At 36.9% G+C, this 21,727-nt stretch overlaps 1 protein-coding gene across 1 annotated transcript in view; it reads right to left on the reverse strand.

The window, feature by feature from the left end:
- Window positions 1-9,299, reverse strand: part of LOC116635222 (translationally-controlled tumor protein-like) — a 31,832-nt gene extending 22,533 nt beyond the window's left edge. The window contains 1 exon segment of the mRNA XM_032409160.1: window positions 9,112-9,299. Coding sequence (XP_032265051.1) covers window positions 9,112-9,299 — 188 coding nt within the window.
- Window positions 9,300-21,727: the final 12,428 nt, after the last annotated feature.

Genomic DNA, 21,727 nt, shown 5'->3' on the forward strand with positions numbered 1-21,727 from the left:
TTCCTGTCCACTGGTCATCAAAGGCTTTTAAGAACTGCTGAATTGTTTGTTGTACTGTATATGGTGAAGTGTAAAGAAAGTATAGGAAAATGACATAATTAAAAACCTCCTCCTTTTTGTTCATTTAACATCCCCTCACTTTCTCTCGCAAATTTTCATTAAAATTTCACACCAATTCGATCTTGTAGGTGAGTTACAAATCTTTTCTAAAAGGAAGAAGCCGACTTCGCTTGGAAATAGAACTGCTTATAAAAGCTGGGATAGTGAGTTTTGTTTGGTGGAATGTTTTAAATCAACTTTATATATTAATTGGCAATTTAGATTCAATTAAGTGCTCCTTGGAATTTCTATATGTTATCTTATCCGTAATACTCCAGATGGAAAAATAATATGTTTGATAATAAAGAATTTAAAGAAAAGTAACCTTTACTTACATACAATTCTGCAATGCTTTCAAGGCATCATTAAAACAGCATGATGCACATTAAGGCTCAAATACGACCTACCTCACCTTCAGATTTTACATACTGTGAAAGAAAATCACTTAATTGGCAATTCTGAAACAACCCTCAAATTAGAGTTTACTATAATTAGTGCCATTCTAAATATGCCCATTTCTAAGCTTTTTATTTAATTTGAAAAGGGTAGAGAAGATTGATGGACTTTTTATGCTATTTTATGAAACCATTTCTTCCAGGGAAGTGGATAGAGGAGAATTTTCTGTATGTCTTAGAAAACTCTTGCTTGGCTCTCAACACCGGCTTTAGTTACAGTGTCCTCAACCCAAATTGTTCAGGGCTTTTTTTGTCTTTTGAAGTGCTCTTTTGTGTGTATCCCTGGTGTGGCCTGTAGCTGGCTTTCAAAGTTAGCTTGCAGGCCCTCAAGACACTTGCCTCTCTCACTCTAGAAACCAACTGTGACTAAGCCCAGGGTTTGCCTCAGCCAAAGACCTCTTTCCCAGATTGTCACAGTACTTCAGCAAACTGTAACTCAGTGAATCAAGCAGGTGAGCTTCTCCATAAAAAAAGTGCTAATGCCATAAAGTTAAGAGCCACATATGAAAAATAAATTACAGACAGAAGAGGCAATTTACTTCCTCAATGGAAAAGATGTTTCCTTGAAGAGTCTAGCTACCAAACCCAAAACGAACAGAGGATGTTTGGGGTAATTTTTTGTTTGTCATATAGAAGTGAACAGTTAAGAAGTTAACCTCTTGTTGACAGTACAGATTTCATTTAAAAGCCTATTAAAATGAATTAGCTGATTAATCAAAATTGGGAAATATTTCACTTTAAAATTATATTTTTTAAATGTTGAAAACATGCAGATGAAAAGTTTATTTGGCTGAAAAAGTATATTTTAATTACCTGCCACATTTTAAATGATTCCTAGTAGTATTTGTAGTGTTTTCCTGATATAGTATTGAATCTTATGGAATAAGGGTATCTGCAGTAAATCTCTCCTCTCTGAGTTACTGACCAAAGATAACTCAGCCTTCTGTCTGGAAGAAATCAAATTTGACACAGTGCTTTGATGTTGTAGGTGATCTAAACAAAAGGTTTCTGCAATTTCTAATTCTTCTGGGATTATGGTTTATGTTTAATGACCCTGCCTCAGCTTATCTTCATAAATGGCATCACCAATTCCTTTGACTGACATTAATCCTAAGATTCTAGATGCTACGGGCCACAAAAAGTAGATTACTTCTATGACAGTTATCATGTTTGACATGAAACACACATATTGCATTTTGGAACACCCCTAAAACACTAAGGGAAATAGGATCAAGTTGAAAATTAAAAGGTAAAAAAGGAAAAGTGTTGTAAAAAGTGATGTAAGGCCCTACATATATATATATATATATAGACTTGCAGCTTGCTACAGCCCACTTAATTCACATTCATGTCATGCTCTGTCAACAACCAAAATGTAAATATCTTCAGCCATCTATCCCTTCTTATTGAATCTTATACATATGAGTCTATGTTTCCTTTTCTTCTGACTCATACTCCCATTGATTCCTCCCCACCCACACTTGTCTTTGGTGTCCTGTGAGACCCCATTCCATATCAAGATCCCACTTGCTTCTTTATCATCAATTTTGTAAACTCCCTTATTTCCTCAAAGCACTACAGGTTCTCTCCTAAAGACACTGATCTTCCCTGAGGGCATCATATCTCCTTCAGCACTTTTAAGTGGATGCTGCTCATTATTTTCAACCCCATGTAGATAAGAATCATGCAATGAATTATCCCTTCTCCTCCAAAAAGCCAGATGTATTTAAGGCTCCCCTCATTTTGTCCTGCTCTCTGCCCCCCTACTTTCAGTCCATCTGCTATCTCCTTGTTGTTTTCCTCATGTGTTGAAGATTCCCTTGCCTTCTTTTACTCCTTAACCATCACCCAAGCTCTGGCACAGTTAGGATCTTCAACATCTCAGTGAACAACCATCCAATACCCTCATTCCCCAAGTCCATTTCCAGTGGTCTGCATTCCAAATGCATCTCAGTCACTCTCAGCCCTCTCCCTACATGTCACCCTTCCCAGGAAACAAGAGAACCCCAACATAGGAGAGCTAAACTCATTATCATATTTCATATTATCATTATCCTCTGTGTTCAAACTTCAGACATTCGGTTTCTCTTAACACTCCCCCCGTCACAACTAAATCTGTTCTTCAACTTTATTGGGACCTCTATTCCCTACACACTCCATGGTCTCTATTAAGCTTATTCTGTTTTCTCTTCTTTTTTAGTTTTTTGGATAAGTCCCTTTGTCCATCACTTGAGCCATTTTCTTGGCAACTTTTAAATTTCTATATTCCTTTGTCCTTCTGTAAAAATGTTAAAGCCGCAACATCTAATTGTTGTTTTCTTTTTTTCTTTTGGGCATATTTGCCTTCTTCTAGCCCCATTATTCTCAAACTTATAGGTCTCAGGATGTTTTTAAACTTAAACATTATTAAGGACAACTAGATATTATATATATACATACATGTATCTGTATATATATATATATATATATATATATATATTACCTTGTTAGAAACTAAAACTGAGAAACTCTTTCTTAGTACACTTAAAATAAATCATAAACCTGTTACCTATTAACAAAAACATATTTTAATGTAAAATTAACTACATTATCCAAAACAAAACAAAACAAAAAAAACAGTGATAAGGGTGGACTTGTTTTACATTTTTGCAAATTTCTTCAATGCCTGATTACATAAAAGATAGCTAATGGCAGGTGCGAATTTGGAAATAAGTCATTTCCAATTTGGAAATTTGCCATCCTACGGCCATGTTTCCAGCTTATTAGTGATCTCTTTCTCCTCTTACCTAACCCAGCAGGTTCAAATGTTTCTTTTCAACTCTGACTCACCATTGAAGATGATTTTTGAGCCAGCATAAACAAATTTAAAAAGGAAAAAATAACAACAAAAAACTTTTTATTTCCCTTTTAGCACATCTTCATGTTTGTTTTTGTTTTTCCTGAATTAAGACACCAATATCCTGTTTGAGAAAAGGAGAAAATACTTTTTTGTTGTTAAATTTAGCTCTAGACCAAAAGCAAAACCTCCTTGCTACAATATCCTACATCTGGTCTCAATGTAGAGTAATCTCAAGACTGGACATTCTTCAGGATGGATATATATGACATGGGACTTAATGGTAATGCCCCTTTTACAAAACTGGGCTACCTTGGAACCTCATTGTGACAGGCATATTCCTAAAGCTCAAGTTAAGAGGGGTCATACTGAGTTTCAAAGAATTATCTGACAAAATTTCCATAATAGCCGCTTAACTTGTGATCCCCAAATTTAACTGAAGTGCTCAGCTCTATTCACTTTCTATTAGAAGGCCAGCGTTTCAAGGGGCCCATTCCCCAAAGGAATCAGGCTCTCACTGATTACTCATATTATTATTATTATGTTATCATTATTATTTTGTAATACTCAATTAGAGATAGTGGGCATCAAATTACTATTGGTCAAAATATTTTATTTTTCTTAGGAGAAAAAGTTTAAGTTGGTGTCAAGTTCCCTATATTGGATTCCTTCCAACCCTGAAGAGGGTTGATACATCTTGCCCAGATTCAACTCATATTCCAAATGTCATCTTGCCTTTCTTGTCTCCCATGCTTCAGCCAGCACCAATGTCTAAGAACCTGAAGAGTGTGTTTGACCCACAAGCCTGGATTCTCTGTAATTTCTCAGTGAACCAGAGGCCTACTTTATAGCCAGAAAAGCACAGCACTGGTCCTATCAATTATCCTATGCCATACCTCCTAGAAATTGTCAGCCTGAAAGAGTGATTGAGCAGCAATTGAGGGCACAGATAGGGTGCCAACTTGGAGATGATCCTATGGTACCCTTCCAGAACTGAAGCACTCATTCCCTATAGTTGTGGGAGTGTTAATGGCTACAAGCTTTCAGCTGAGTTTGCTCTTACCCACTTCTGCCTTCTCCTCCCATGACTACCATGATGGTCAGTGGGTAGAGAGCTGCCTGAAGACCATGTCCACTTTCCTTCCAAAACCTGTTAATATACGGAACTGATGCCTAGTACATTGTCCTCAAAATGAGGACCATTGGCCATTCCAGCTCCAAGGCTCCCCTTGAGATTGGCTAAGGCCTTGGTTGTGACTGCCTTCCAACTCTTACCAATCCTGCTCTTTTCATTCTTGCACTGGTGCTGATACTAAAACCATTCCCCAGTAAACTTCCTACATGCATATCTTCATCCCACAGTGTGCTTTCCTTGGAGTCTGACCTTTGTTACTCTCCTACAATGGAGGATGAAAAATGTAGCCTTTAAGGTTAGTGGAAATGTGCCTCGCTAAAAATCAGTGTTTTAACTAAGGAAGAACAGGATAATAGTTACACTTGATGCTATAAAAAGAACCATCTTTTTAAAGCAAAACATGGTAATTCATGTACGTTTTTCACCTGAAGTTATTCACGACAGGATATGTGACAAGGTTCCAAATATTCAGAGAAACATCAGTTAAGCGTCAGGTTTGTAGCTGCCTGTGATTCAAAGATTTCTCTTGCCAAAGGTGATTCTTTTCAAATACAGTCTGCAGCAAAGAAAGCAGTAATTGCATAAAAAAGAAAAACAATCAGGTTTTCAATCACACCCTAAGCCAATCTCCATTTTTTTTGGGGGGGGGACCAGTTTTCATCAACACTAGCCAGCAACATATTTTTTTTGTATGTGTGACTAGAATTGATTAAAATGTTGCATTGCATTATTCTAATAGACGCTGTAAGCCTGAAGTATAAAATTTTTTAAAAAAAGCAAAATTAATATGAAATTTCCAAATCTATATGTTTTCTCCAGTTACTTATTAGCTACTTCCCTTTCTGCCTTATGAAGATATTTCCACTTTTACAGGCAGCATTATGGCCAACCTAAGGAGATGAATCATACATAATTGGTGCATCATCGTCCTCTTCCTTGAAGAATATGCTCACTTGGAGTTAATGGTGGCCATATGAGAGGGCTCTGGCCAGTGATCACATGGGGGGAGGTCTACAAGGAGGGTTCTGGGAAACATTTTTGCTTTCTGGCCAAAGGGACAAGAGTATAAAGGTGGCTTACTTGTGCCATTCCTTTCCTTCTTCCTTCATGCATTTGATAATAGGTATGAATATGTAATATTTGGAGCTAAAAGAATCATTTTTTGTCCCATGAGAGAGAAAAATCACTGAGATGTCAGACTTCTGCTCTGATATCACTGAGCTGCAACATAAACCCTGAAACTACATCTTGGATTTCCCATTAAGTAACAACCTAATGACTCAGATTGTTGTTGCTTGCCCCCAGAAATTCCCATCATTTACAACATGTACTGAGAGCTTACTACTTGTCAAACACTATTATAAGTGAATGACATGCTCTAATTAACTTAATTTTCAAGACGATCCTTTGAACTATGTACTATTACTACCTCCGTGTTATACATTAAGAAAATGAATCCTAGAGAAATCGCCCACGGTCCCACAGCTAGTAAGTAGTGGAAACATAATTAAAATCAAGTCAAAATAAAGACTCTTCAGACAAAAAAGATGAAGAATTCATGGCCAAGAGATGTAAGTTACCAAAAAAAAAAAAAAAATGTTAAAGGAAGGCCTTCAGCAGAAGAAGATGATTCCAACTGGAAATCTGGATCTACACGAGAAAAAATACTGGAAATGGTAACCACGTTGGCAAATGGACAGTCATAATTTTCAACACTCCTGAAAATACTCAGCAATTATCTCTTTAATGTTTTTTCACTTCCATTCTCTCTGTGCTCTTCATTTAGATTTCTGCTTAAAGATTTGTTAGATTTTCTTATTTGCTCTCTATGTCTCAAAACCTTTGATTTCTTTATTCTACTTTTATCCCATACCACATTTTCTAAAGGTTTATATTGTTGGTCGAAGATTCTCTCTTCTGTGAGCTTTTGATATCTCAGCTGAGTGGTTAATTTTAACAGTTATGTTTTTCATTTCTATTTGGTTATTTTCCAAATCTGTCTGCTCATTTTGAAATAGTCTCTTGTTTCTCTCATTTTTTTTATTTGATTATATACTTTTAAAGCAATTTTATATGTTTAAATGCTAAATTCTGTTTTAATAATATTCCAGCACCTAAAGCACTCTGGGGACTCTAGGCTGACTGCTATTATCATTATGATGATGATGATTTTGACTCTTGCTCTTTAAAATTTCTTCTTGTGCTTTTTTTTTCTTCTTGGGCTCATGTTTTGCTAATCTATCTGGTAGAAATATTGAGATGGGGTTGGGTGGTGCTACTAACCCTGGGTACATTTTAATTTAATTTTTTAACTTGGAATTTCCAAAATCATGATGTTACTATTAAAACAAATCAAAAATACTGTGAGACCAGGAGTCTGTGACAAATTCTCAGGGGAAATTATTATTGTTGTAGTTCTGGTCATTTATCTTTATCTCTCATAGAGTCTCAGTGAGGATAGAAAGGTTTCCTGATTGACTTGCTTTGCCAATAGGCTCTCACTTTGCTTTAAAAATATTTTTTTAATATATATAATTACATTTAATTTTAAAGTATAATTATATATTATATTTACATATATTTTATATATATTTTCTACATATATGTGTGTGTATGTGTTTTTAAGTTCACACTTTTATTTAAGGTCTATCTTTTCAGATTCCAAGTTTTATGGGGGGGATTTCAGGTTATCTTTCTCATTTTATGAGGCCAAGACCCATTCTCATATCCTCCACATGCTGTTAACTCCCAAAATTCAGTTTCCTATATTGGAAGCTGCCCACAGGGCAATTTCAGCCCCCAGGTTGCTTATCAATTTGCTTCTTTCAGATTCCTCTGTGTCTGTGTGTGTGTGTGTGTGTGTGTGTGTGTGTGTAGAAGTGTGCACACATGTATGCATGTGTATTTTATGGAAGGAGAAAGGGTGCAGGTAGAAGGAACCTCTTGGGAATTTCCAGTACTCCCTTCTGATTTTGGCTGTTTCCCAAATCATTTAGAAATATATTTCTTATTTATCCAAGCTCTAAGTGTTTGGTAGCAGGAGAACTAGTCTGCCTTGCTGCCCAGGAGCAGGTCTGCCTTGGCAGGATTTAATTTTTTTAAAGTGCATGTAAAAAATAGGAAAAAAAAATCTTACAGAAAAACACATCATTCTTATTTAAGTAAATGACTCAAGGAAAAGAAAGCAAAGAAATAGACACACACACACACACACACACACATACACTTTTTGGAGTTAATGCTTTAATTGTATAATAGCTATGCCATCTATGTGGTTAATTCCTAGTTTTCATACTTAACAAGATCTTCATTGTTCTCCTTACTTTTGAGTCAATTTTTCCTTAAATGAATTTTTAAAATTCAAATATGCCATGCTCTTAGAAAAGAAAACATGGGCCAATGGTCATTAACTTCAAAAAATATACTTGAGCCTTAAACAACAAAGGTTTGAACTACTCAGGTCCATTTATGTACAGATTTTTTTCAATTAAATATAGTACAGTACTGTAAATATATTTTCTCATATTTTTCTTATGATGTTCTTAAGATTTTCTTTTCTCTAGCTTAGTTTACAGTAAGACTACAGTATATAATACACTTAATGTACAAAATATGTATTAATCGACTATTTTATGGGTAGGGCCTCCAGTCAGCAGTAGGTTATTAGTAGTGAAGTTTTTGAAGAGTTGAAAGTTATACATGAATTTTGACTGCATAGGGGATCAGCACCCCTAACCTCCACATTGTTCAGGGGTCAACCGAAAATTAATTAACCAAGGATTTTCCTCCTGTCTTTTCATTAATTTGAGGACTTCTTTTATACAACTTTTAAGCCTCACTATTTATTTTTTTTCCTAAATTGGGTTGAGAATTTTTCTTATTTCCTTTCATAAACCCAAAGGAGAAGGTAGAAAAAACAAAATAATACAGTACAGATGCATTGACTATGAGTTTGTTATTTTCACAGGAGGGAAAATGAAAATCTATTTCTGAGCTCATCGAAATTCAGACTTTTATTTTTACATATGCCATAGGATACATTCAGAGCAGTCAATATGGTGCAAATATTTTATTGCTCAGCTGGAAATGTTAAAAAAAATCATCTGAAAATGACAAGTTTAAAGAATTCCATTAGAGAACTCAAAATGCAACATAACTCAACCAGTCTCCCAGAACGTTAGTTAAAACTTTACAATTGAAAATAACTAGAGATTAAGTGTCCTACAAAGTAGATTCTCCTTTGTGTACATGAACCGATGACTTAAAGAAAGGGGGGGTGTGCATATCAAAGAATCCTGATCAAAGAAATGAGAAGGTAAGCAGGAAAATCAAATCACTGATTAAATTGAAACCCCGTTTAGATGGCATGAGGTTTCTCAACAGTGGACAAGCTTGGTAGAGAACACTGTCAAGATATTTGTGATCTTTTAATAAACAAGAAAGACGGGGAAATAATACATTTTTAACAAAGCACTCATCTGCTCATTTTAAATAGCAAGGATAAATATAAACACAATGAAATTCTCAATTCAATTTCACACAAGGAGCTTTGCACCCCAGGGTTGCCATCTTAAATACTAGCGTACAATTGAACTACTATATTCAGTGTGAAAGAGTCAAAGGTGACATCATGCTCTCTTTCAGTGCGTAGTACTAAGCAATTTAAAATCCTCGTTGCTGTGCCGAGCCCCTGTTTCCGAATATCAGTGAGGCTCACAGAAATACTGCGAGGCTGAACTCCACACGTTGGAGCAGCTGGTCTCAGAATCCCCATGATCGTGGTAAATAAGGGACTCCCAGAGGGTAATGACACCACAGGTAATGAAGAACACCTTTATGTACAAAGCATGAGGCCTAGTCCTGAACTGTGGGCAAAACACAGCCCTAGACAGCTGAACGTGATACAGGTCTAAGAGCAAGCAGCTCAGCGAACACATGTCACGGTCAGAGGCTCTATACGTGTCATGATGTCAGTAGTTACAGGCCTCGCATGGAGGCGAGGCTCATAAATCAATGAACAATTCTCATGTGTGCTCAGTGTAAAAGGCACTCATGCTGAGGCACTGATCTTTTCATTCAAACCCAAACTGATGGTAGTAATCGCTGACCCTACTGCTTTATTAGAAATGGGCATCTTCAAAATAGCAAGTTTTGAAATAGATCATTTTACCTAAGATAATAAAACACTCTCAACTTCTTTAAAATAGTCACAAATACATCACAGAAACATAAACTTTATGTAGTCAATCCAACATTCTCGAGTATCTTACTAAAATAAAAAAATTAATAAAAGAGAAATGTGAAATTCTGATCAATGTCCCAATTTTCCTGTCATCGGGCAACCACAAAACAGCATTTCAAAGTCAAAGAGTAGTTTAATGAAGACCATTTAGCTGTGAGAGAAGCCATCCCAAAATGGGGGCTACAAGTAAGGGAGTAAAATTCATGTCTGAGTAAAAGTGATATTCCCACATGTCCTGCCAGTAAAAACTTGAGTGCTCCTAAAACCAGAGCTGCTGGTTCCCACAAGGCTCTGTCCCCGCTCATGTGTCTGTGTGCATTTATAACAGCACAGGATCCTTTAAAGTACAGCTGATCCCTAACAACATGGGGATTAGGGGGGACCACCCCCTCGCACAGTAGAAAATCCACATGCAACTTCTGACTCCCCAAAACTTAACTACGAATAACCTACTGTTGACCAGAACCCTTACCCATAACATAGAGTCAATTAACACATATTTTGTATGTTGTATCTATTATACACTGCACTCTCACAATAAACTAAGCTAAAGGAAAAAAATGTTATTAAGAAAATCATAAAGAAGAGAAAGTACATTTATAGTACTGTACTACGTTTATAAAACAACACAAAAACTACATATAAGTGGACCCCTCAAGTTCAAACCCATGTTGTCCAAGTTGAGGTCAACTGTACATAATAATTAAAATAAAAGATTTTGTTATAATGTTACTATTTTAGCATATATAAGAAGATTATGACCAACTAACAATGTTTCCCTTGTCTTCATGCCAAAGAGCTGTCTCAGGCTAAACTCTTCATTGGCATAATTTTTCCTGTTTTTTTGTTTTGTTTTTTTTTTTTAATCTTTTAGCCAAACTGCTTCCTGGTCTCAGAAAAGATAACTTGAGAAAAAAAATGCAACCTTAATCATTATTTTGGGGCAATGAATTTTCCCTTAAGGTGATATTTTAAGAAAATCATCCTCAGTAAAAATGTAACAATCTAAAACTCAGCAAACTACTGCATATATGGGCTGTATCACTGAATTGTTTGTTATCTCTATTCTGTGCATATTCATCAGCATTTGTCCTTTCTCTCCTTTCAGGCTATAATGTCACCTTTTAACAAGGACTGTCAAATGCATTTCCTTTTGAGGAAAACTGACCTGGTCCACTGACTACTTAGTAAGTTGTTTTGCAGACACTTGACACTTGACATTTCGATTTCACTGAATGTTGCCTGACACTTACTATATAATAGTATTAAAAGGGGAACAAATTTGTAAGTCAATTTTGCTTAGTAAATGAGCTTATTCTGAATTGTAAATGTGTTGGGCTTCCAGGTGATTATAGTAATTTAAACATTAATCACTGATATTTTATAGGAAAAAGCTTACCTGATCAAAGAAAGAAGTTACTCCCAGTTATTTGGGAGAAATGAAAATATTATTTATCATACATTTGGCTCAGGTTTTCTAAGCAAGTTGGTATTTTGACCTTGAATTTTAAATTTAAAAAAGAGATAAAGAAACAACATAGAAACAAAGCCCTCTTTTTAAAAGACCAGAACAGAGTATCGGGATGGAAGTGGGGAAAGAAAAAGAGGTTCTAGGGTCCCTCTTCAATATGCTCCTTACTTTACTGAAAACACCCCCAAATAAAAATAAAACCAAAGAAGAGTGCTGCGTTTGTTAAGGAAATATAATTTCAAGACAATTAACTTAGCCATTCTTTGTAGTTTGCTCCTTCCACCCTCTTCTCAATAGAAATGATCAGCAATCGTAAAGCATAGAACATGAATTTCCTTTGAAATGTTCATATTTGTTAAAATGTTTAGGATGCAATGAGCTTCATTTCTGATCATTTTAAGTTGACAACAACAACAACAAAGCTAAGGTGTAACAGTAGAGAGAATGAATCCAGTTAAAAATAGTATCTAAAACAGTAAGCACCAAAACCTGTTGTCAACACCTCTTCTCATTTTTCACCAGTGGATAGTGATTCTTGAAAGTAGTGGAAAATTACCGGTAGAAAATAGAAAGAAGTGAGCAGAGTAGGGTGAAAAGGGGAATACCTTTGGAGAGAGCTGTACCTCGCATTCTACACATAGGAACACAGAATCACTACTTACATTCTTTTTTTATTTTGTTTACTATTACCTTATGGCCATATACAATTGGAGAAAAATCTCTACGGTATATATTATACCTGTCCAAATAGAGGCATTGACCATATTTTCTTCTAAAGTATAAATTGTCTGAAGTTGTTTTTTTCTTTTTTTTCTCCTTTTCCTAGAGATGCTATAGATTTCTCTGTCAATTTCTATTAAAAGAACTCTCATGTGTTCCATCCCTATAGCTTTATTTTTTATAAAAAATAATGGGAGGAACCATAGTCTAAATATTTGAGGGACAGTGGAATTATAAAGGTATAAAATTTGACTCAGGGAAATATGAACATTTGAAAGCTATCGTTAAATTTAAAATATGAGCCAAGCACTAGGCTAAGTGTCATAAGGAACGCAACGCAATGCAGTGAATGATATTTCCTGAGTGCCCGCTCTAAGCCAGGCAGAGGTCCTGGGGACAATGAAGAAGAACACGGTCAAGGTCTCTGTTCTCACAGAGACTTTAATCTACTTGGAGGAGACAGAGGATAAACAAATACACAACCTCAGCCTAGTGCTGAGTGATACAGGGAAAAATGTAAAAAGGTGATGTAATAGAGAATGACTGAGTGGCTTCTTAAAGTCACTTGAAGAGGTGACATTTAAGTCAGCATGTGAATGATAAGAAGGAGCCAGCCAGGTGAAGGTCAGAGTGAGGATCAGTGCATATATGTGAGTCAACCTTGCTTAGTAAATAAGCATATTCATAATTTGAAATGCATGAGGCTTTCTGGTAATGCTTGTAATTTAAACATTACTACTGATATTTTTATTTGAGAAAATGCTCATGTGACCAACTATGGATGAAATAGTTTGTGCAAAATCCCTAAACAGACCTCAGCTCAGCAACTTTGACAATATCTAAAGAAAGCCCCACTCACAAAAGTATGCTAGGCAAGGGTGGGGAGAGGCTTGAGTTTCAGAGGAAAGGGGGTAGATCATTTAGAGCTTGTAAGCCAGGATAATGAGCTTTGATTTTGTTCTAACTTTGAAAAGAAAACCTTGGAGTTTTTAGAGCAGAGAAGTGACATGATCTGATTTACATTTTGAAATATTGCCTTGTCCGCTTTATGGAAATTGTGCTGCCGAGATGAAAGGTTGGAGAAGGGAGATGAGTTAGGAGGCTATTTGAGAGGATAGTTGGGCCCTTTATTAGAACAGGATAGAAAGGAATGGAACAAACCGAGGGGAGGGAGGGAAATCCAGAGTTCCCTATTGTCCAACACATGTTTAAAAAGCTATTTAGACAACCACATTATCCAACCACATGATGATGGCAAGGAAGCAGTCCGGTATATGAGTGTGGGATTTCTGAGAGCATTTTGGACAATGATGGTGTTTAAAGTCACAGGACTAGATAGATGATATAACCTACGTACATTGCGTAGATAGAATAGAGAAGTGGGCCGAGGATAAAGCTCTAATTTATTACAACCCTTAGAATCAAGGAGGAGGCACCAACCAAAAAGAATTAGAAGCCAGTTCTAGTGAGGTAAGAAGAAAACCACCTAGGGGCGCCTGGGTGGTTCATTCGGTTAAGCGTCTGCCTTCGGCTCAGGTCAGGATCCCAGGGTCCTGGGATTGAGCCCCGCATCTGCATCGGGCTCCCTGCTCAGTGGGGAGCCTGCTTCTCCCTCTCCCTCTGCCGCTCCCCCTGCTTGTGCTCTCTCTTTGTCTCTCTCTGTCAAAAAAATAAATAAAATCTTTAAAAAAAGAAGACAACCACCTAGCGTGCATTGTCATGGAAGCCAAGGGATGGGTGGTTCCAAGAACTAAAGAGTGACTAGGGATGTCACATTTTTCAGTCATTTTTCTAGGTGAAGGAAACAGAAATGGGGCAGTAGTTTTGAGTAAACATGGGATGAAGCAGTTTCTTTATAAGATAGGAGACGTTAAAACATGTATTGGTGGGGAGAATTCAGTGGAGAGCAGGACATAGGCAGAGTATGAAAAAGGGTCAGGGACAAATCAAAAACTTTGAAAAGGTGAGAGGTGGTAGGAGCCTCAAAGCCATTGGAGGTGTTGGCCAGTGAGGGAAGCAGGATAGCTCCTGCTTGGCTAAAGGGGGGCGGCTGAGAATGTAGGGAGCAGTCCTGTCAGCCCTTGAGAGACATTCTTAATCATTAAGTTTGTAGCATCCTGCTAGTTCTATGTTGGTTTTAGTCTTTTCTAAGTACTAGCCAGAGTAGCAGGAACCCGCCTAAACACTGGCTAGAGTGTATGGGTTTGTGACTTGTCATTTTCTGGTGTAACAGGCTCACTCCTGAACCTTTTGCTTACGGCATACCTGGCTCCGCTCAGCCCTGCACAAGTCCGCAGTTGCCGAACACCACTGTGTTTACTAAATGCCTTGGCTTCCTTATTCTCAAAGACTTGAACAGGCAGACATGTTCAACTCACAGGTCTTTTGCTTGTGACAGAGATGAATAAAAACAAGAAACAGTCAAAGAAACACAAAACTACTTTGAGCATTTCCAATCATTTGCTCTCCAGTAGCCTAAGGGGAGGAGTGTTTGTGTTGCTGGGATGGCATTACCGGAACCTGGCTTTGCTGGACTGGAGGTGGTGAGAACAGGGGCAATGTAAAAGGTGTCCGAAGGGTGCAGAGAGGCTATGAAAGGAAACTGAGGGAGAGAAATCTATAAAGATGAAAGGGGAAGAAATAGCAAGAGCCTAAATCCTGTGGATCATTTTGGGAATTCTCAAAGTGGGAAAAAAGGGAAGGGAGAAAGGCACAGAATACGCAGCTGCTTACATGGGGAGGAACTTCGGCAGGTAAAGAAGGAAGAGCCTGCAGACAGTGCTCTAAGCAGCTTTTCACCACCTCCCTTCTTAAGAGAAATTTGGGTAAAGAAACTTTTGTTACTTTGAATGTTCAGAGTCATCTTTTTGTTTCTTCTGAATGTGACACTGTGCAGGTCTCAAGAACGAGCGGTTTTATTAGGATCAAAATTCAACTGTGTCAGCATTTCTTTAATGCGCATTTGCGCAATGTCAGGCTAAGTGCCCTGGGAGAAAAAGGGTGAACAGTCCCACCCTCAACCTCCAGCAGCGCCCCCAAGTGGTAGAAACAGACATGTGCATGCACTGCCAAGTGATAACAGACAGGAATCAGAATATCCTTTTAAGGTACTGGAGAATTTTAGGGGGAAAAAAAAGTTCTTTATTCCAACAGCTTCTATTTAAAGCAGTATTCATTGTGAAATATTTCTGCAGAAGATGGCAATGTTCCAAATGGTTATTGGTAAATTAGTTCTTGTCTAAATGCATCATTTGAAGGCTCTGTTTAAAATGGTTTGTAACAACCCTAAGTACTGTGGACTATGGAATCAGGGAATGAAAATGATCACTTTGGGCCTGACGATGTTTTTTCTTCATTCTATCCAGAGGATATTTCTGATTATTAGGTTAAAAAGATGTTTTCAGTATTTTAAAGACTAGGACAAGACTCAAAAGATCAATTCCAATTTTGCTTTTAACTTTCAATGAATGTTGGCTTTTAAGTTCTTGGCCTTGCTTTTAGACATTTCTCTTGTCTGTACTGTCTAATATGTACATATTTTTCTCTTTTCCTCTCCTTAAAAGAAAGTTGTAACTAATGCATCTTTATATATTTTGTTCACTGCTTTCTCTTTGTCACTTTGTTTCACTGCTGAATATCTTCTACTCAGAAGAGTAGTAGTTGGCATACAGGGGTGACTTAATAAATATTTGTTGAATGAATGGTTAAAGTGAATCTCTCCATCCCTCACATCGCCTAGTAGCAGACCCTCAAATATTAAGTGATTTGAATGGATTGCCATCAGTTCTAACCAGTCACATGAATAGAGATGCATGTCAAAACTAAAGTCTGGAACCATCTCTCTTTATACAGTCAATGACTCTCTAGCTGTAATTGGTAGTGTTCCTAAGCTCTGATGTTGCAGCAAAATAGTGTCACTGCATCTCAGATTGTCATTTCATCATTGAGTATGAGCTTCTCACCTCATTAGCTAGAGAATTTCAGTCGAATCGATCAATATATGCATTTCCAAAATAAGGGAGAGTTGAAGGGAGATCATAATTAGGTAGAGTCCTGAAAACAACCTATCAGAGTTTATAACTGTGCTTAAACTCTATCAGGCACAATATAAAACCTTTGAAGAAAGTGTTATCAAAAATAATTGAACAAAGGATAGACATTGAACACCAAAGATAGAATGATTAATGCTCTGATATCGCCAAAATATTTATTTTATGTAACATGAAGATTCTGGCTCTAGGAAAGTCAAATGACATTTTTTTTAAATAAGTACTTGATTCCTAAAGTGTATTTATATAATAAAATTACATTATGAGTTAGATATGAAAATCTTAGGGTGATACAAACATTAAAAAAGTAAGTACATACTAACACATAAAGAAGACTTTTTTCAAATTGGACAAAGTGGGGAGAAATGATAAAAACAGATTTCTTACCAGCAATCCTAAATTTGAAATCCTTAAAACAAATGAATGATCTGACTTGATAAAAATGGTATCATTTTTGTGCCTCTCATTTAACTATAAATAGGAATTATTGCATGAAGTAACACATGGTGATCGGGTTTAGTCATAGTGCTTGATTTTCACTTCAAAATATGAACTTTGCAACCTATATCCCAGGTCTCTAGAGCACGAGGATTCCTTTCAATCAAAACTCAGAACACCTTTCACTTACTTGTCAGAGTTCTCAACTTGAAATTTGGTCTCATATGGCAGCTGTCAAAGCTTGACAACTGATATTTGAAAAGGGTTGACCTAAGGGACATTACAACCATTTATTTCTATAGGTTCTCTAAAATTCGACCTTTCTAAGAGGGCAGACAGCAAGCCAGGTAACTGGACTCTATTATTCAGTTCATAGAAACACTTCCACTGAACTAGGATTTAACATTTTGTCTTAAGGCTTATAATTGGTTGACCTAAGAAAAGGTCATATAATGTTACAGGTATCATCTATTATAGTGTTCAGCATGTCTTATACATAGAGCCTGCAAGTAAAGTTCCCTTAAAGGTCAATGATTTTGTTTTCTTTACTTATCCTTTTATTTTTCTTTTCTGATGAGCTGTGCATCCTCAGAACAAGTAGTGTGAGCAAAATTAGCCATTTTCTCTTCTACCTTAGACACTAGGAAGCATATTACTTTTATGTTCCCTTACTTTATTTTTCCATGCTTAAGATACTTCCGAATCTTTTAAAAATTAGACAAGATTTAAATTATTCTCAAAATAGACACAATCTCAATTGATACCAGTTTACTCAGATTTTGAAATTTATGTTTTTAATATAGTACTCAACCATATATAAATCAGTATTTATTTGGCTTTGCTAAAATTTAGTCAGTATAAATACCCATTTACGCATCGTAAAAAAATCATCCTTTATCCATACTGTATCCATAGTAAGATTATCACCATGAATACACAGTTGGACGTCATGAATTGAGCAAGGTTTTAGATTCTTTAGATAGGAATTTGTGTTCTGGATTCTCCACCGATTAACCGATTAACTGACCTTCTCATCTTGAGCAACTGACCCGTCTAAGCCTTTGTTCCTTTATTTGTAAAATACAAATCAGTAATAGCATCTAATAAAAGTTGCCCCAGATATTCTAAACAATATACAACGAGGCAAATTGACTGGCATTTCAGTATATATAGCTTTCCTTTCAATACCCTCTACTGTGTTCCATAAACAGTAACTACTATATTTTTTGTGAAAATCATCCTTTCTTCTAAGTATTTAAAATAAAATCTGAGGGCGCCTCGGTGGCTCAGTCGGTTAAGCTTCTGTCTGCCTTCAGCTCAGGTCATGATCTCTGGTCCTGGGATCAAGCCCTGCATCAGGCTCCCTGCTCCACGGGGAGCCTGCTTCTCTCCCCCCTCTGCCACTCCCCCTGTTTGGGCTCTCTCTCTCTCAAATAAATAAAATCTTTAAAAAATAAAATAAAATAAAATTTGAGAATGAAGCCTTTTTCTTAGAATCATGCAAATTCCTTAAAATCATTTCATTGTTCAAAAAGCAAAATAATTTCATTTTTGTAACAGAGTTCTGGTAATTGTAGATATTCATATTCATGGATCTTTGATAAAGGAATAATTTATTACTTTATCAATCCACATTTTTAGGTACTTGGCTCTCTAATGTATCCATCAGTTCACTATTAAATGTGAAATCAGGACATTTAATAGGGCGTTATTGTGAAGATTTAATCCTAGTGGATATTTTTTTGAAATGTAAGGCTCACACAAGTGACTTGTGAATGTTTACTGATGAAATTAATCAGTATTACATCCACAGAATTTTTTCTTAACATAGAAAGTGAAAATGCCTCTTATTTCCAAAATTTCTTTGTATTTATTACTTTTTATTTTTTTTTAAAGATTTTATTTATTTCTTCTTCGATAGAAAGAAAGAGAGCATGAGCAGGGGGAAGAGGGGTAGAGGAAAAGGGAGAAGCCGACTCCCCGCTGAGGAGGAAGCCCAACATGGGTCTCTATCCCAGGACCCTGGGATCATGACCTGAGCCAAAGGCAGCCACTTAACCAACTGAGCCACCCAGACAGCCCTCCAAAATTTCTTTAAAACTACATGAGAATATGTTGACATCTGAAGAAAAATACTTTGGAATTAACCTCTGATATGGTATAAATGAATAAAATAAGTACCCTTTCTGAGTACTTATAAAGTAAGAGCCTATCCTTATATCATTAATGAATGCTTAAAACAACCATTTGAAGCTGATACTGTCATTATTAGGATTTTCTCAAATAAGGAAACTGAGGCACAGAGAAATCTGTAATTTGCCCAGAGCCATACACCTTGCAGAAAAAGGACTTGGATGGAACCCACATCTATCTGACTCAAAACTCTGTGCTCTGAGACATAAACTCTAATCACTCCAAAATACATTGTTGAGCTCTAAAGATAAGACACAGCTTAGTGTAAAGGGACTGGAGTATAAGGTCTTTCTTCTTCCTCAGTCTCTGCTAATAACTAGCTGTGTTCTTAGGTAAGTGACCTCACCACTCAAAAATTCAGTTCTTTTCTCTATATGATTAGAAAGTTGAAACATAAGCTCTCTAAATTCCCATCTGATGCAGTGCCTGGGTGGCTCAGTCAGTTGAGCCTTGGGCTCCAGTCAAAATCTCAGGGTCCTGGCATCGAGCCCCATATCAGTCTCCCTGCTCAGTGGGGAGTTTGCTTCTCCCTCTGCCTCTTGCTCTCCCCTGGGCTCCTGCACACGCACGCGCACACGTGCTTTCCTGCTCTCTCTCTCAAAATAAATAAATAAAGTCTTAAAAAAAATTCCCATCTGATTATCAAGCTCTATGCATCAGATATCTTCGCCTCTTAGACCCATACCAGCTTTTGGAGAAAAATGTGGGTATGAAAAACAGTCATCACATGTTTTCTCTGGTCTAACACCAATGTTGGGGATATTGTCTTGTAAAACTCTCTTTGAACTTCAAGAGTGCCTCAGTTGTGTTCAGAATCACAACCTCACACTTCAGGTGTAATAGTTGATGTTTCCTTTCTTTCTTCCTCTGCCTTTTTGTAACGATTTCAACTGGCTGAGCACTGTTCAAGGTCTCTGTCCCTCTCTAACCCCCATAACTGATTATCAAAGAATGTCTGTCAGAACTGTTATACCCACCAACACCAGCACATGAATCATTGCCCCAAAGAAAGATGAAACAGAGATTTTGTTTGTTTGTTTTTGTTTTTGCTTTATGTTTGCAGCCCCTTCTTTCTAGGGCTTAATCAAATGTGCATTAGGGAGGGGACCTGGCTGGCTCAGTCAGTAGAGCATGCAACTCTTGATCTTGGGATTGTGGGTTTGAGCCCCATGTTGGGTATGGGATTACTAAGAAATAAAATCTTAAAAAAGTGTGCATTAGGGAAATAGAAGATAATCTGAATGACAGAACTGTCATGCACTCTAGCCCAAGCCAATTGCCCATGAACTGGTATTTTACATACCCTCTATTCCCTTAGTATGAATTTTTATTCCAAATATCCCAATCATTCCTGTAAGTCCAAAACAAGCTGGTATTAAAGACTATCCAAATATGCTTTGGACATATCAGTAATAAAATTCTAAAGTGACCACAGTTTAACTACGAAATGTGGAAAACCACCTCTGTGTTGTTTAGGCAGAAGGCCACCATGAGCCACTACCCTCCCTGGACTATTATTGTGGTTTAGTGATTCAGAATTCGGGCTAAAATGTACCTATCTATGTGAGGCCAATACACACCAGTAAAGGAATGAATAAAACGCAGTATAAATTGTCAGTGTTGTGTAATAAAGGATGTATACTTTGGGATTAGATCTTGGTTACCATTCAAGTCTTACACTTACTTGCTCAGTGGCTTTGGCTTCCTTGAGCCTCAAGAGTCTCATCTATAAAATGGGGTTAATTTTATATGTGAGGAAGTTGTTGTGAGTTCCGTGATACGTAAAATATGTAAAGTGTAGAAATACAATAAATTCTGGTTGTTATTATTATTAACAATTTCACAGAGTATATTTTGAGTAGGTAAAAGGAGAAGCAAAAGAGATCACATGATTGGACAAGCAAAGTGTATCAGACTCTATTACTAGGATATATACCTTCTCTCTTGAGGCAATTTCATAAACTAACTAATGGTCTCTATCACGTGGCCACTGCATGGTGATGACGGAGGTTTTATTTGTATAAAAATTAGCATTTACATCAATCTATATATGAAATACATTTCAAGTCCTCAATACTTCCTTTTATAGTCCTATTAAAACTGAAGTGTATAGGGGCACCTGGGTGGCTCACTTAGTTAAGCATCTGCCTTCAGCTCAGGTCATGATCCCAGAGTCCTGGAATCAAGCCCCGCGTCGGGCTCACTGCTCAGCGGGCAGCCTGCTTCTCCCTCTGTTCGTTCGCTCTCTCTCTCTCAAATAAATAAATAAATGAACTCTTAAAAAAAAATAAACTGCTTTAAAAAAAAACCCTGAAGTGTATAAATAGTATTATAATTTGCCAGTTCAAATTCTATAAGAACAAAACGCACTAACAGGCCGATTAGTCATACAATGGCAGTGATCCTGTATCTCTGGAGAATACCACCTATTCCCCAGGCTGTCAGGCAGATCAGGAGCACAGCAGTAAAACTCAGCACAGCGTTATTATATCTCCACGTGCAACCTCAGCCACAGGCATTCTTCTTTGAAACCCTTGCCCAAAGGGAGTGGAAATCTGAGAAGCGGGAACATTTTTTAGTCCTGAGAAATATTAAAAAGCACGGTCTGGAAGACTGTCCTGGAAGCTCCTTCTTAAAATATGACGGTAGCACCCCTGATAGCCGCTCCGGTTATGGGGAGGAGACATCTCAAGTGCCAACTGAGTTCAGTTTTCCATAAGCAAATGCATTTGTGTCTACAGCCTCTTATTTTTTTTTTTTTAGAAACTACACAAATTTTGGCAGTTTTATTGGTGTATAACTGACATACAATACATTGCATATATTTAAATTATACACTTTTGTAACTTTTGGTATTTATGTGAGATATATATATATCATATATATATATATATACATATGATATATATATATGTATGTATAAACACAATCTAGTGAAACCATCACCACAATTAAAATAAAGATAGTGAACATAGTCATAACTCCCCCCAAATTTTCTTGTGCCCCTTTCTTTGTAACCCCTCCCTTACACTCCTCCCTACCCTCTGCCCTAGGTAACAATTTATCAGCATCACTATAGTTTAGTTTGC

Source organism: Phoca vitulina, unplaced genomic scaffold (genome assembly GCF_004348235.1).
Source record: "Phoca vitulina isolate PV1807 unplaced genomic scaffold, GSC_HSeal_1.0 scaffold10, whole genome shotgun sequence".
Lineage (NCBI taxonomy): Eukaryota > Metazoa > Chordata > Mammalia > Carnivora > Phocidae > Phoca > Phoca vitulina.